Source organism: Paramormyrops kingsleyae, chromosome 25 (genome assembly GCF_048594095.1).
Source record: "Paramormyrops kingsleyae isolate MSU_618 chromosome 25, PKINGS_0.4, whole genome shotgun sequence".
NCBI classification, from domain to species: Eukaryota; Metazoa; Chordata; class Actinopteri; order Osteoglossiformes; family Mormyridae; genus Paramormyrops; species Paramormyrops kingsleyae.
Genome location: NC_132821.1, coordinates 34,777,666 through 34,789,950, shown reverse-complemented (window position 1 = coordinate 34,789,950; position 12,285 = coordinate 34,777,666). Strand labels below are relative to the sequence as shown.

The 12,285-nt window shown below is 44.1% G+C and overlaps 1 protein-coding gene across 6 annotated transcripts in view; it reads left to right on the top strand.

Annotated features, from left to right (window-relative positions):
* The window catches only part of LOC111859292 (leucine-rich repeat and immunoglobulin-like domain-containing nogo receptor-interacting protein 2), a 241,689-nt gene that overhangs the window by 139,878 nt on the left and 89,526 nt on the right, over positions 1-12,285 (top strand). For 3 of the 6 annotated variants that reach the window (XM_072707488.1, XM_023841822.2, XM_023841823.2), the window contains exon 2: positions 2,163-2,220. In XM_072707488.1, the coding sequence (XP_072563589.1) occupies positions 2,206-2,220 (15 nt within the window). In that variant the 5' untranslated portion in view covers positions 2,163-2,205. Of the gene's footprint in view, positions 1-2,162; positions 2,237-12,285 lie in introns of all 6 variants that reach the window. The other 3 variants (XM_072707489.1, XM_023841827.2, XM_023841826.2) reach the window with 1 other exon arrangement.

Below are 12,285 nucleotides of genomic sequence, written 5' to 3'. Positions count from 1 at the left end.
AGCCCGTAGGATTATGAGGCTTTGGTAGCAGGCTGCTCTTAGATGAAACATCACTGTCCTACGCTTGAAGAAGAGTTACTGGGATCAGTGCTTCACATGACTGAAATTGTCTCACTTAAATGACTTCCCTCTGTTGGTCAATATGTACTAATGGAATTCACATGCGTAAAAGGTTTATACCTGTGTGTTACACCTTGTGGCCAGTAGTCACGCTACTGTATGATAATCTGTCAACAAAATGATGGTTTATATGAAACACTGGCTTACTGGTAGAACATCCTTGACTGGTACATGGATTGTGAACAGACTGACATTACAGTCAGCAGGGCGGCCCCTGCCTGTTGCCCTGGGCTACCTGGGATGGGTTCCAGGCTCCCTGTGACCTCGTCCCTGATAAGCGCTTCTGGGAAAATGGACGGATGGCCGGAAAGATCCTGAACCCCTGGCTTTTCCTGACTCGTTTCTCTCTCGCTGTCTGTTCTGTTCGGCCCAGCCATCTGGCTTGCTTGCCCCATGCGTCCATTCCCAGACGCCTGGCCCCACTGCATCGTGGGTCGGCGGGACAGGCCTCCAAATGCCCCTCAGACGGCCCATCTGTATTCCGCCGGAGCCGGAACTCTTGACATCGCCGGTCCGGAGTTGGGGAGAGTAGCCGTGCGTCCAAACAGCAGGACGGAGAATGTCCTTCAGCTATTTATAGGATGTTAATGCCGCATAATGCAGCAAAGCTCATCGTAGCTGGTGTGTGCCTGGAAATAAACTTGCAGTGATGAGATCGCCCTCAGCTCTTCCTTAGCCACGATAATGTTGACTGTGATTCCGCCTGACCCCTCTCCTTAGACTCATTAAGCGACGCTCCTGTAGACTAACGGGAGCATGATGCACTTTCCTGCCTTTATACGATTACCCAGAAGCCTCTGAGGTTCCCATCTGAAGGTGGAGAGCTGTGTCCAGGGCTGGATTAATTTATTCAGCAGCCCTAGACTGACATCAGCACGTACGCTCTGGTGTTACCGATTCAGCTAACCGCTCCATTTTTCCCAAAACAGGGCGGGTCTCTAATGTTTGCTGGGGCATAAGATCGTCTGTGTATTAATCCACCCCTACCTGAGTCTTCATTAAGTCTCCTCTGGACAGAATCCTTACAATCTCATTTTCTACTTGAAGTTTTATTTCCATAAACCGTCAGATTAGCAGATACTTTCTTGGCAATATCTATCCATTTGTCCATACATCTGACTTATACATAACAGCTCATCCCCTACAGGGGGCGCTGTGAGCTTGAAGCAGTTTCCTGGAAACAGACCGCAAGCCTGGGACAGAATGCCAGTCTACTGCAGGGCTCTCAGATGCACACTATGAGCAATTGTGGGACACCAGTTCACATAAATGCATGTTTGGATAGTAGGGTGAAACAGGAGGACGCCCAGAAAAGCATGGAAAGAACATGGAAGCTCTAGTCACAGGGCGTTGAGCGTTGGAATCGAATCCATCTCCGAGGCTACAGTGCTACCTGCTGAACCTTAACACTGAAGGTGTAGATTTGGTATGGATATGAATATGGACATGTCCCAGCCAATATTGTGGGAATAGCGTGTGTGTTTAGGAGGGTGCGGGATCGGGGGCTGGTTTGGTCCCTACCACTGTTGAAACCAAACCTATTCCCTTGGCTCAAGCTACTCTTGACAATTAGCTATTTAAACGGGTTTACTTTTTATAAAAGGTCAGTCACTGTGTTGCCCTGAACTATCCAATGGCTTGATGAAAAGTGAGCATAAGAGCGGCAATCCTGCACGATCCTAGACGGAAGGTGTAGCGGAAACGGCTCTGGAAGTGAGGCGCGCGGAAAACGAAAAGCGCCATCTCAACACAGCCTTGTAAACGTCTGCCAGCTGCCATGTTTAATACCTTCTCAGAAACATGTTAAAAAAGCAGCTTGAAAAGCTTATAAAGCCTGTTTATAAGTATCTTTCATGGTAGCTAAACTAGCCAAGTTAAGCAACGCATATGTTTCAGGTCGCTCTGCAGGTCTCTCTCTCACTGTTGCTGTTCTTTGAACATATGTATAAATTCCTGTAAACAAACAAACTTGCCAAAAAACCTGGCTGGACTTGCTGTTCACTGCTGTTCACACTCTCTTTCTTCTTGTCTTTTCAAACCAGGATTAAGACACCGATGCGGAAGAACTGAGCGGAGACCCAAACCATGGCTGGAAAGAAGGTATCTGCTGGAGCTGGTATGAATGTCATCGCTAATTCCCTGCTCCTTGTCTTACTCCATCAGCTGCTGGGTGGAGCAGTAGGTGGAGTAAACGGCGCGTTGGCTTTTATGTTCCATGCTGAACCCATGTCCTGATTAGTCATTGATTTGAGTGGATGAAGAGGAGGTAATGAACAGTGGTTAGAAGGTCTGATTGAATGCAGAAAACGAATCTGGTTAATGTCCCGCCTTGTGTGAGAGACAATTCCTTGCATTGGGTGCTGTTATTTTCTTGTTGTTCCATATAATATCCAGGTTTATTCAATGGAATGTTTAAAGCGTAATTCTTGCTAAGCTAATCATTGTAATTCTATTGCCTGTGTAGCTAGCCGTGATATTTCACGAGCGATTACGTAGCTTGCCAGCATACTGTCGCTAGAAAGACTGATGGCTGGATCCCAAGAGAGACACATTGTGCTTCTGTGTGGCCTTTGTTAGGCTTCCCAGACTCCATTCAAATCTCAGTTAAGAGGGAAAAACAAAGTGAGAGTTTTGAGTCGCCCCAAGACTCAAGCGATGTCAAGTGTGTCGTGAGGACGGATGCTCGTTCTGAAAGACGTCACTCTCCCGGAGTGTCCCAGACCCCCGCTGCCCCTTATAAAATATAAATCCCAGTTCTCAGGAACAGAAGTTCTCGTGTTCATCATCATAAGCCACGCAAATGTAATGTGCTCACTCCAGGTTTTTGGGCACCTCGCAATCATGCTTTGCTGTCTGTGACTGAATTTTAATGGTTATCTGTCCAAGAGAACAATCCTCACCCGAAATGCGAGATAAATAATTCACGGTTAATGAAATGTTTAAAAAGCAGATGGAAATCTCTTCGGACTGTATTCGATTAGAATGTTAATGACATTACTTTTAATGACTTCGCAACAGGGAACGGACGCCGAACTCTCCACAGTTGGCGCGTGTTTGCAGGAAGTTGCAACATTTATCGTCTGTGAAAAATAGCTTCTTTGCATGATAGTATTGAATAGTTGGTTGGATATATTGCTGTATTTGCAGTGTCACGTTCGCTTAGGAAAAAACTGGGATCACTTGTTAATTGTTCAGATCGTAGTCCATCCAGAAAGTTCATTAACATTCATCTGATGAGCTGTTGTGTTTGCATAAAATCTGTGTGTTAATACCTCCTCTCTGTGAAAGGGTCTGGTTGAATTTGACATGCTGATTTGTGTATTTGTATGGGCATATTATATGTATAAGAATTGTTCCCCCATATTTACCCAAACAAGTCAGCCCCATAATAGGCTCCCTCTATGGGTGTAGACTAGCACACGCCCTTCTCCAGCCGCTTTGCAGTCCGCAGGTTGCCTTAGTGACGTAATGTACTCGGAGGAGTTCTATTTGCTTCACTACACACACGGCCCTGTAGGGGACCCAGGGAGTAGCGCACGCCGCTGTGAGCCAATGAGAGTTTGAGGAACCCATCCCAGTGACCAATCCTGTTCTTCTTGGCCTCTTTGCCACAGATGGCTAATGCGGCACAGTGGGGATGGGACGGCCACAAGCCGCGGGCTCCATCAAGCAGAGTAACAAGCTCTGAGGAGACTGCTGTTCACTCACATCCTCCCACGGCTTTGCAGAGCACATCGTACTTATCCCAGGGCCTCACTGGGGAATCCTTCAAAGTGGCTTCCGTTTAGAATGTTCTAACTTTGCCAATCAAATGTACCCAAACCCAGCCGGTCATCAGTCATCCGCTAGTAATGAATGCCAAAGGCATTACCCTATTGACTGATAATGGGAGGAACAAGGCTTTGTAACCAATAGTGAGTAGGATTTCATTTGCACTGTTCACTGGCCAGCTGGTTTAATCCAATAGGAGCTTATGACAGATCTGTTGAGAAGGGGGTAGCAATGGACCTGGGGGAAGGAGTGGTTGTATATTAGTCCAAACGATGCAGTGAAGACCCCGTTTGAAGTGTCGCATGTTTCCAGCTTCTCAGACAGAAGTTCTGGTTCTAGGCCCCCTGGGAATGTCATGGTGGTGGGGGGGGGGGGGGGGGGTTGCCCAGCGGTCTGCTGTAAGGTGCCTGTACAATGATTGCCAGTTCCTGTATAATTTCCTGTCTGTGGTACTGTGCATTCACAGCGGGAGGTCAGCCAAGACCCCGTCATCTGCTTCCTCGAGCTTGGACTTATTTCTATAGTCACATTCGTCACTCACTGCAGGTTATGAAAGAGGATCTTTATGGGAGCGAATTCAGTGCAACTTTCTGCCTGGGCAAGGTACTGGTGCTGCCTGAATCCGGATTAACTTCAAGGAACTAGGCGAAATAGGGTGAGTGGCCTATCGTGCAGGAAGCACCCGCAGACCTGAGCCAATGTGATAACACCACGTCCGGCTTGGATGCCAGCAGTAACCGCCGAATAAGGCCATTTATCTAATGGGCTAAACCTTGGTAGGTTTGTATTGGATCCCAGTATTGGATCTTGAGAAAAGTATTCCGGTTGAAATACTTCTGGAATTAACTGGCTGTTAAACCCAAACAGGCCGCATTGGTTTCAGAATGTGGTTTCAACGAAACAACTGAGATGGGTGTTTGAGTATCGTAATGCTGCACGAGGACCGACTCCTGAAATTTAGTGGGAAGTGGAAAATTTTGCAGTTGATGCTTCAGTATACCCATCCATCAATCCATCCATTGGTTCACCCATTAGTGAGCAGCTAAGGAGAAAGGTAGTCTACAAATAGGGTCAGTTTAGGGTATAAAAGCAAACAAAACAATGTCCTTCTCCTGTTTTATGCCTCTGAAAGGTTTGGCAGAGAAGTCCAGGTTGCTAAGCGATCCTGTCGTGTTATGGAATCCTTCGCCTCTTTTTTCCTCCTCGTCCACATTCCCGCTCCTGAACGTCCCAGCTGGGCCGCATCCCTGCTGCTCATGTCAGTGAGACGAATGGCAGTTATGGCAGGACTGTGTGAGGGATGTTGCAGGCTGCATATCACATCACATATCACATCACATCACCCCCAGGTGGGCCGCGCACCGAGCTGAGCCGCCGTGCCCCGCTACACATCACCCCCAGGTGGGCCGCGCACCGAGCTGAGCCGCCGTGCCCCGCTACGTCGGCACCCTCTGTTCGACGTTAAAACCAGAGAAGGAGTTGGAGGTTTTGACAGATTTTAGAAAAAGGAAAAGTATTTCACATCACCCCGGTCCAGTCACATGACACGAGCAGGTCATGTGAGGTGTTGAAACAGGCAGCACCCTGCAGCTCAAGCACTTTAGACCAGCTAGGTAGCTTGAAATGGCTTGAGCAACCTAGGAGAGACCCTCATAAGATGTTAGCTTGTTTAAAGACGGTAAAGATGAGAGAGCAAGAGAAGGTTACCCGGGATGGAACGTGACACGTGGTGGATGACGAGCTGACGGACGACTGGAGGAGAAGGTTTCTGCATGGGAATGCAGCAGTAATCTGGGTGATGGTTTGTTAAAGCCAGCTGATGACAAAAACGATCCAGAGGTTGAAGAAATCATCAGCAGATATGAAAGACAGAGATAGAGAAAGGAGGCACAGGGCAGAAGGATGAAAAGAGGAGGAAAACCTGACTCATATCATTGTGGATCTCTGGGTGTTTGTGGGCTTCACAAATAAGTAAAGATAACTAGCTATCTTGTGTTTTTTTTAAAGATGGTTTGTGGTCCATCAGTGTTTGTGGAAGACATGGTAGGCCATCTGCATTAGCTTCCGTACCAGACTCCCCCTTCCAGTCTCAGTCCAGAAGAGAGGGATGAGATGATCTGTACGGCGTCGGAATGTCACCCCGTAGGCTCTGCGCTTGGCATTGTGGGTAGCATCGTTCACTCACACCGCAAATCAAGATGGGAGATTTTGTGATGTCGTGCTGGGTGTCATCTAACAAGGGCGCACGTTTAAGAGCAGGGTGGGCACTTTGAACGCTGACAGATACTCTGTGGTCCCTTTATGGTCTCAGATTTTTGATGATTTGGCACAGAATCAACAACTTCTAATGTGTCCTTGACTGCTCATAACTTGGTGCTAATATGTATATTAATTGGCTAACAGGAGTATTAAAAAGAATGTTTCATGGGGGAAAATGACACATTGTTACTGCAAACTAATAATCCTTTCAAAAGTTTTTAAATAAAAATATAAATTGTGCTTGGTACTAAAGGCGATAATGAACATGCCAAACTGTAGGGTCACTTATAAATTAGGTTCAGTGACATGGTCCATTTCGAGTCATTTGAATTGATAAAAGAATTCTATACATAGACAGAGATTAATAAATTCACTTGATGTGCACTACACGCAAAGATAAAAGATAGGGAAAATAAAATTTTAGAGTTTAATTGGAATGAGTGTGTGCCGTAGCCTAGCCTACGTAAGGCCTGTAGGAAACATGCTTTGAAGCACCATTAATTGTCAGGAAATGTATGTTAATTAAATTCAAACTGTGTGGCTGCAGTGATTTCGTTCAGTTAATCAAAAGCACCCTAATAGAAATCGAGTGAATAGTGACGGTGCTGGGACTTCAAAACAGCGAGAGATTAATTGTAATTAACACACACACACACACATATATATATATGTGTGTGTGTCTGTGTGGGTGATATTTATATTACATTGTGGGGACCATTTTTCAGATTCTTACAAAGATCTGTGAATGCAATCAAAAAACTTATGATCCCAAAAATCTGGTATTTTGTTTGATTACTTAAGGTTATGGCTGGGTAGGGGTTAAGATTGTCATGTTGGGATTACAGTTTTCCCCATAGAAATGAATGGAGAGTTCCCACAAAGATATAATTACAAACCTGTGTGTGTGACAAACAGGAAACATAGAGAAAGCCAAAATGCAAAACACTTACAGTAGGTCTAGGTCTATGTGCTAACACCGTACATGTGACGTATACACACAGTGATATATAAATCACATTCTGTGTTCCTGAACTTCGTGCCCAGAACCGTTCTCCGTATTTGGATTTCCTGAAGCAGCCTAGACAAAGAATTGATTTCTCTCTCTCTCTCTCTCTCTCTCTGGTTTAGAAAATATTCCAACTGAGTGTAGTTTTTGGCTGACATATTGTTTTTTTTTTATTCCTGTAAGGTCCAAAAATCTGTTTTATATAACATACCAAGCATGGAGTCAGAGTAAGAACTGTGTGTGAGGAAACATGGTAACAGCTCAAAGAGCGGTGAAAAATACTGACTTTCAGTGTAAAAAGAGCACTGGAGCAGCATGTCCTAGGCTGGACGCTATTGGCTACGCGTCCTAGGTTGGACGCTATTGGCTATACATCCTACGTTGGATCCTATTGACTGCACATCCTAGGTTAGACGCTGTTGGCTACACATCCTAGGTTGGACACTATTGGCTATACATCCTACGTTGGATGCTATTGGCTGCACACCCTAAGTTGGATGCTATTGGCTGTACATCCTAGGCTGGACACTGTTGGCTACACGTCCCAGGTTGGATGCTATTGGCTGTCACATTTTTATTCAGAGTGCTTGTCGAATGGTGTTGCATCTTCAGCCTATAGGGATGGGTTAATTCAGGTTCCACCAGACAAATGGTGCTCCACATAGTTTAGTAATATATCCGACTGTTACATTTTACTACCCTGGAGACCCAAGTGACAGTATGGACCAAACCTACAGTACTGCTTAACCTCATGATTGTGATTAAGAACATTGAAACCTTAAAAGCATGACTGGTTTTAAACAAGTCTGGATCATTAACAGAACTAGGCATCAAACCCATTGTCAAATACACAAATATTTCCAGAAAACTGTTGATCAATGGCTCATCAGTCAGAAAAATACTAATATTGGAAAGGCTTCTTTCAAAAGCCGTCATCCCGGTCAACAAACAAGCCTGCAGTAATTGCCTTCCTCCACACTTCCTGATGTCTCCTGTGCAGGTCCTTGGAGACTTCTCTCTGAAGTGCATTTTTCTTTTATTTATGTTGGATGTCTGTGTGTGGGTTGACCACTAATCCCCCAAAGCAGATACAATGTGCGTGGTATTGTAGTTTGTTAAGAGTAATGATTAATATTCATATCTGGATACCAGAGTTTAGGTTCTGCCTCTTTATTAGAGTCACCCATCTGAGTGCAGATTCATGATCACTCTAATGCATTTTGAATCTTTGAATCAAGATACTATGAGCTGTGTTATGCAAAGCATCCAGTTCCAGTTCCTTTCTCACAGTTTGGGACCTTTCATTAAGACTTCACAGAGAGGAAAAGCGCTTTTTCAGACACTATGAACTTGTCATAACCAGAACCAACCAAATGAAGAGCACACTGAATACAATCTGCTGGCAGTGAATCATATTGAAATATCTTCAGCACGCCCCAGAATAGCATCAACGTAGTGCGGCGTCGTTTCACAGAGCCCCCTCCTCTTGGGCACAGAGCCCCCTCCTCTTGGGCACAGAGCCCCTTCCTCTTGGGCACAGAGCCCCCTCCTCTTGGGCACAGAGCCCCCTCCTCTTGGGCACAGAGCCCCTTCCTCTCCGTCCTGACCTTGGCCTCTCCGTACTGCCTAAACATGTCATTTAACTACACAAACACAGCACATGCTGCCGCTCCAAGGACTGACAAACTACCACATAGGGAAGCTCTTGTAACATTTGCTTTGAAATAAATATTTCCTTCTAAGTATAATTATACAGTTATTCTGTATCACTCAAATATAATTAACTTTCTCCATGTTAAATCTAACACTGTTTTAGATTAGCTATAATGTATATATTTAAAACATCCTAATTTCAAATATTAGCCAAACATCAGACAGCTCCATCAAAATGTGCATGATATTCCAGAAGTTCCTCTTTCTTGTCTTATCTTCATTATGGCTGATATTAAAAGTGAAACTCATCTGAGGCACCAATGCAAGCCATGTGTTTGTATACAGTAAGATGGACTAGCCCCGTGTTCATTGTCTTCCTTGCTTCTCACCGTCTGCTTCCAGGGATAGCCTCAGACGTCGAGCAAAATGCTCTCTCAGCCTGTTACAGAGATTAATTCTCATAATTTCTGATTCATTCATTTACACAAAAATTTGGTATTCTGTCCGAGGTGTTTAACTTGACTCTTGTGTTTATCTTTATTATCTACCTTTTTGTGTCCTTGATCTGGTACCAGCAGACCTGTGCATACAGTATATGCTCAATTTACCAAATGGCTAATTTAGTCTTCGGTCTCGGTAGCGAGCTGCGGTGTTGTGGCCTGACCAGGAGAGGGTCAGGGTCAGGGTCAGGGTTAGGGTTAGGGTCAGGGTCAGAGTCAGGGGAGTCCCAGAGTGATGATATGTTGAGTCCCTAATCATGTTTCACAGACCAGGGTCCAGTCTTACACTGGGCCTCTGGTGTCCCTTGTGCAGTGAGAATGCTGGTCCATATAACATCGCAGTTTAGCTCACCTCTTCATTTAATGGCTGCAGTTGCTTCCATACAGTGCCTGGAATGTTCCGGAGTCGCCTTTCATTGGGCTGAGGGTGAGGGGAAGTGCACTCTGCCTCAGCGAGAGTCAGTCGATAGAAGGCGGGACTGGAAGTGGCAACAGGGCTGAGCGTTCCATGTCGATTGTGCCGCGATCGCGTGTGAAATCTGACGTGAAGAGACGGACACCTGCGTCTTTGTTCACAGATTTGTTTGTTTGTTTTTCAGGCTGTTTGTGTGTCAGCCAGCCCAGCTTTGACAATCAGGACAGGATTTTAATGTGGAAATTTGTCATCAGTGATTTCCAGTTGGCGTACAGCCCCGCTTACAGTGTTCTGACACCCCTTAACCTTTTTAGTTGCAAAAGCCATATCACTTTTATGTGGTTCTGGGGATTGTTTATTGGTTTTCATTCTATGAACATGATAGTCACTAGAATATTCAACCCAGTAATTTGTTTAATACTTAATACTATCGCTGACTTTATTTAATTTTCAATCCATCCATCTTCCAATCACTTATCCTGATTATTGTCTCATGGAGACCTTGAGCCAATCCCGGGCAGCACAAAGCACTGGGGGTACACCCTGGATGGGAAGCTACTATTTAATCAGCAATTTATTTACCTATTGTAGTTTATTACATGAAACTGTATTGGGAATGGCGTTTCATCCAGATTTTGAAGTACAGATGCAGAACGATGTGCAGGCAAGATGATGAAGGTTTTTTTTTTTTTTTCCTTTCCCAGACATAGTTGAAGTCAGCTCTCTGGCTGTTGGTGCTGTGCGTTTTTACAGCCAGGGGGCTGTTGGTGCTGTGCGTTTTAATCCCTGTTTTATTAAAGGTCCTCTGTTATGTGAACATAGGGTCACCTCCTTCAGAGCCTAAGTACAACACATAGCAAAGCTACTTCAGCTGTAAAATCAGTAGGACAGAGGTACCCTAATTTCATGTCGCAACTGGACAGAGCTGCTGAAGTAGCTACAGACAGGGCAACATCACTCAGTGTGCCGCTTAAATGTATTAAAAATGTCTTTTAAAAGACAGGGATGCTAAGCTAATTATGAGGTGAAAGGTATGAATGTATACAGCTGATAGGTATGAATGTATAGAGCTGATGGGTATGAATGTATAGAGCTGATGGGTATGAATGTATAGAGCTGATGGGTATGAATGTATAGAGCTGATAGGTATGAATGTATAGAGCTGATGGGTATGAATGTGTATAGGTGCAGGGTGATCTGGCTGGATAATAAGGACACGTACCAAACATTCACCATGGGTTGTACCAAACCTCTTATCATCCCGGTCTCTGTCATCTCATCAAAGGAAGAGGCGTTTGTGTCCAGCCAGGGAACACGCAGCTAAAACCTGCTGAGCTGAGGGAGTGTCCTGGGTGTTTGTTTATACTCTTTGGTTATTTGTGTTTTTGTCACCCACCCCCCCCCCTCCCCCCAGGGATGAAAATTGGTCTCCTCCATTACCATTGTGACATCTGTAAGGCACGTCAGCCTTACCACATGCTGATTGGTTTCGATTTTATTGAGAAATCACATTTATCTTTTGCATGTCTTTTCCCAGTATTCTGCAAGCTTTACCAACTCTTTAATCTCTCCTTTTCTTCTCAGTCATTCTGTGCTGTCATCTGCAGTGTTTGAGCGAGGTGTCTAACTGTTATTACTCAGTGTAGAATCAATACTGGAGTCCACACCACAAATGAACGAGAGCTTTACCTAAAAACATATGGATGTCACAAACTTTTTAATAAGAAAAATTAGAAATACCAAAGCAGCACACAAATAAAAATGAGTCTTTCAGCACATCCGGTAAGCAGTTTCTATTTATGTATCTTTTTTATCCATGTTTAAACCATAGACTAATTGTACAAAAGTGAAACAGCTTTGAGACCGAAGCCTTGGGCTGGCTGACCACATCAAAGGGAGGGAAATCAGACCTGTCCTCAGCTGCCTCACAGCTGGAGGGCGCTGGCGAGCGCACGACTGGCCGGCTAAAAGGATGAGCCAATTGCACATTGGTGTCTATTCTCAGGCAGTACTTACATCTACAAGTGTGCAGTTTTGGCTTTTTAAATGTAGCTTTTATTGCTATATTATTTTCACTTTAAATATCTGGTTTAGTTTTAGCTATTTTTTTAGTGTGATCTTATTCATTTTTATTAGTTTTTCATTGAAAGATATATTTCTATTTAGCTTTAGTAATTATATTTCTATGAATAGATTTGTAACTATTTTATGTGTCTGATCTTTAGAGAATCCTACCTGAATACACATTGCACATTATATACTAATGTCTCCAAAATGAGCAAAATATGTTCCAGGGACTTTTAATTGTCAATAAAGAAAAACAAATCATTACTCTAGCAAAATTGGTATTAAAAATAGTAAAGTCTTTGATGCTTGTTTTCATTTTATTTCAGGAAGCACTATTCATAGTTTTTTTGTTTAGTAGTAGTATTTTATTTTTGTACATTATTTTAAGTTTTCATTAACAACAATAACTCCCGGGTGCACATCGCAGGTGTAGATGGCACAGCTAAGACGCTCACTTAACATCCCTGCCTCACATCGCAGGTGTAGATGGCACA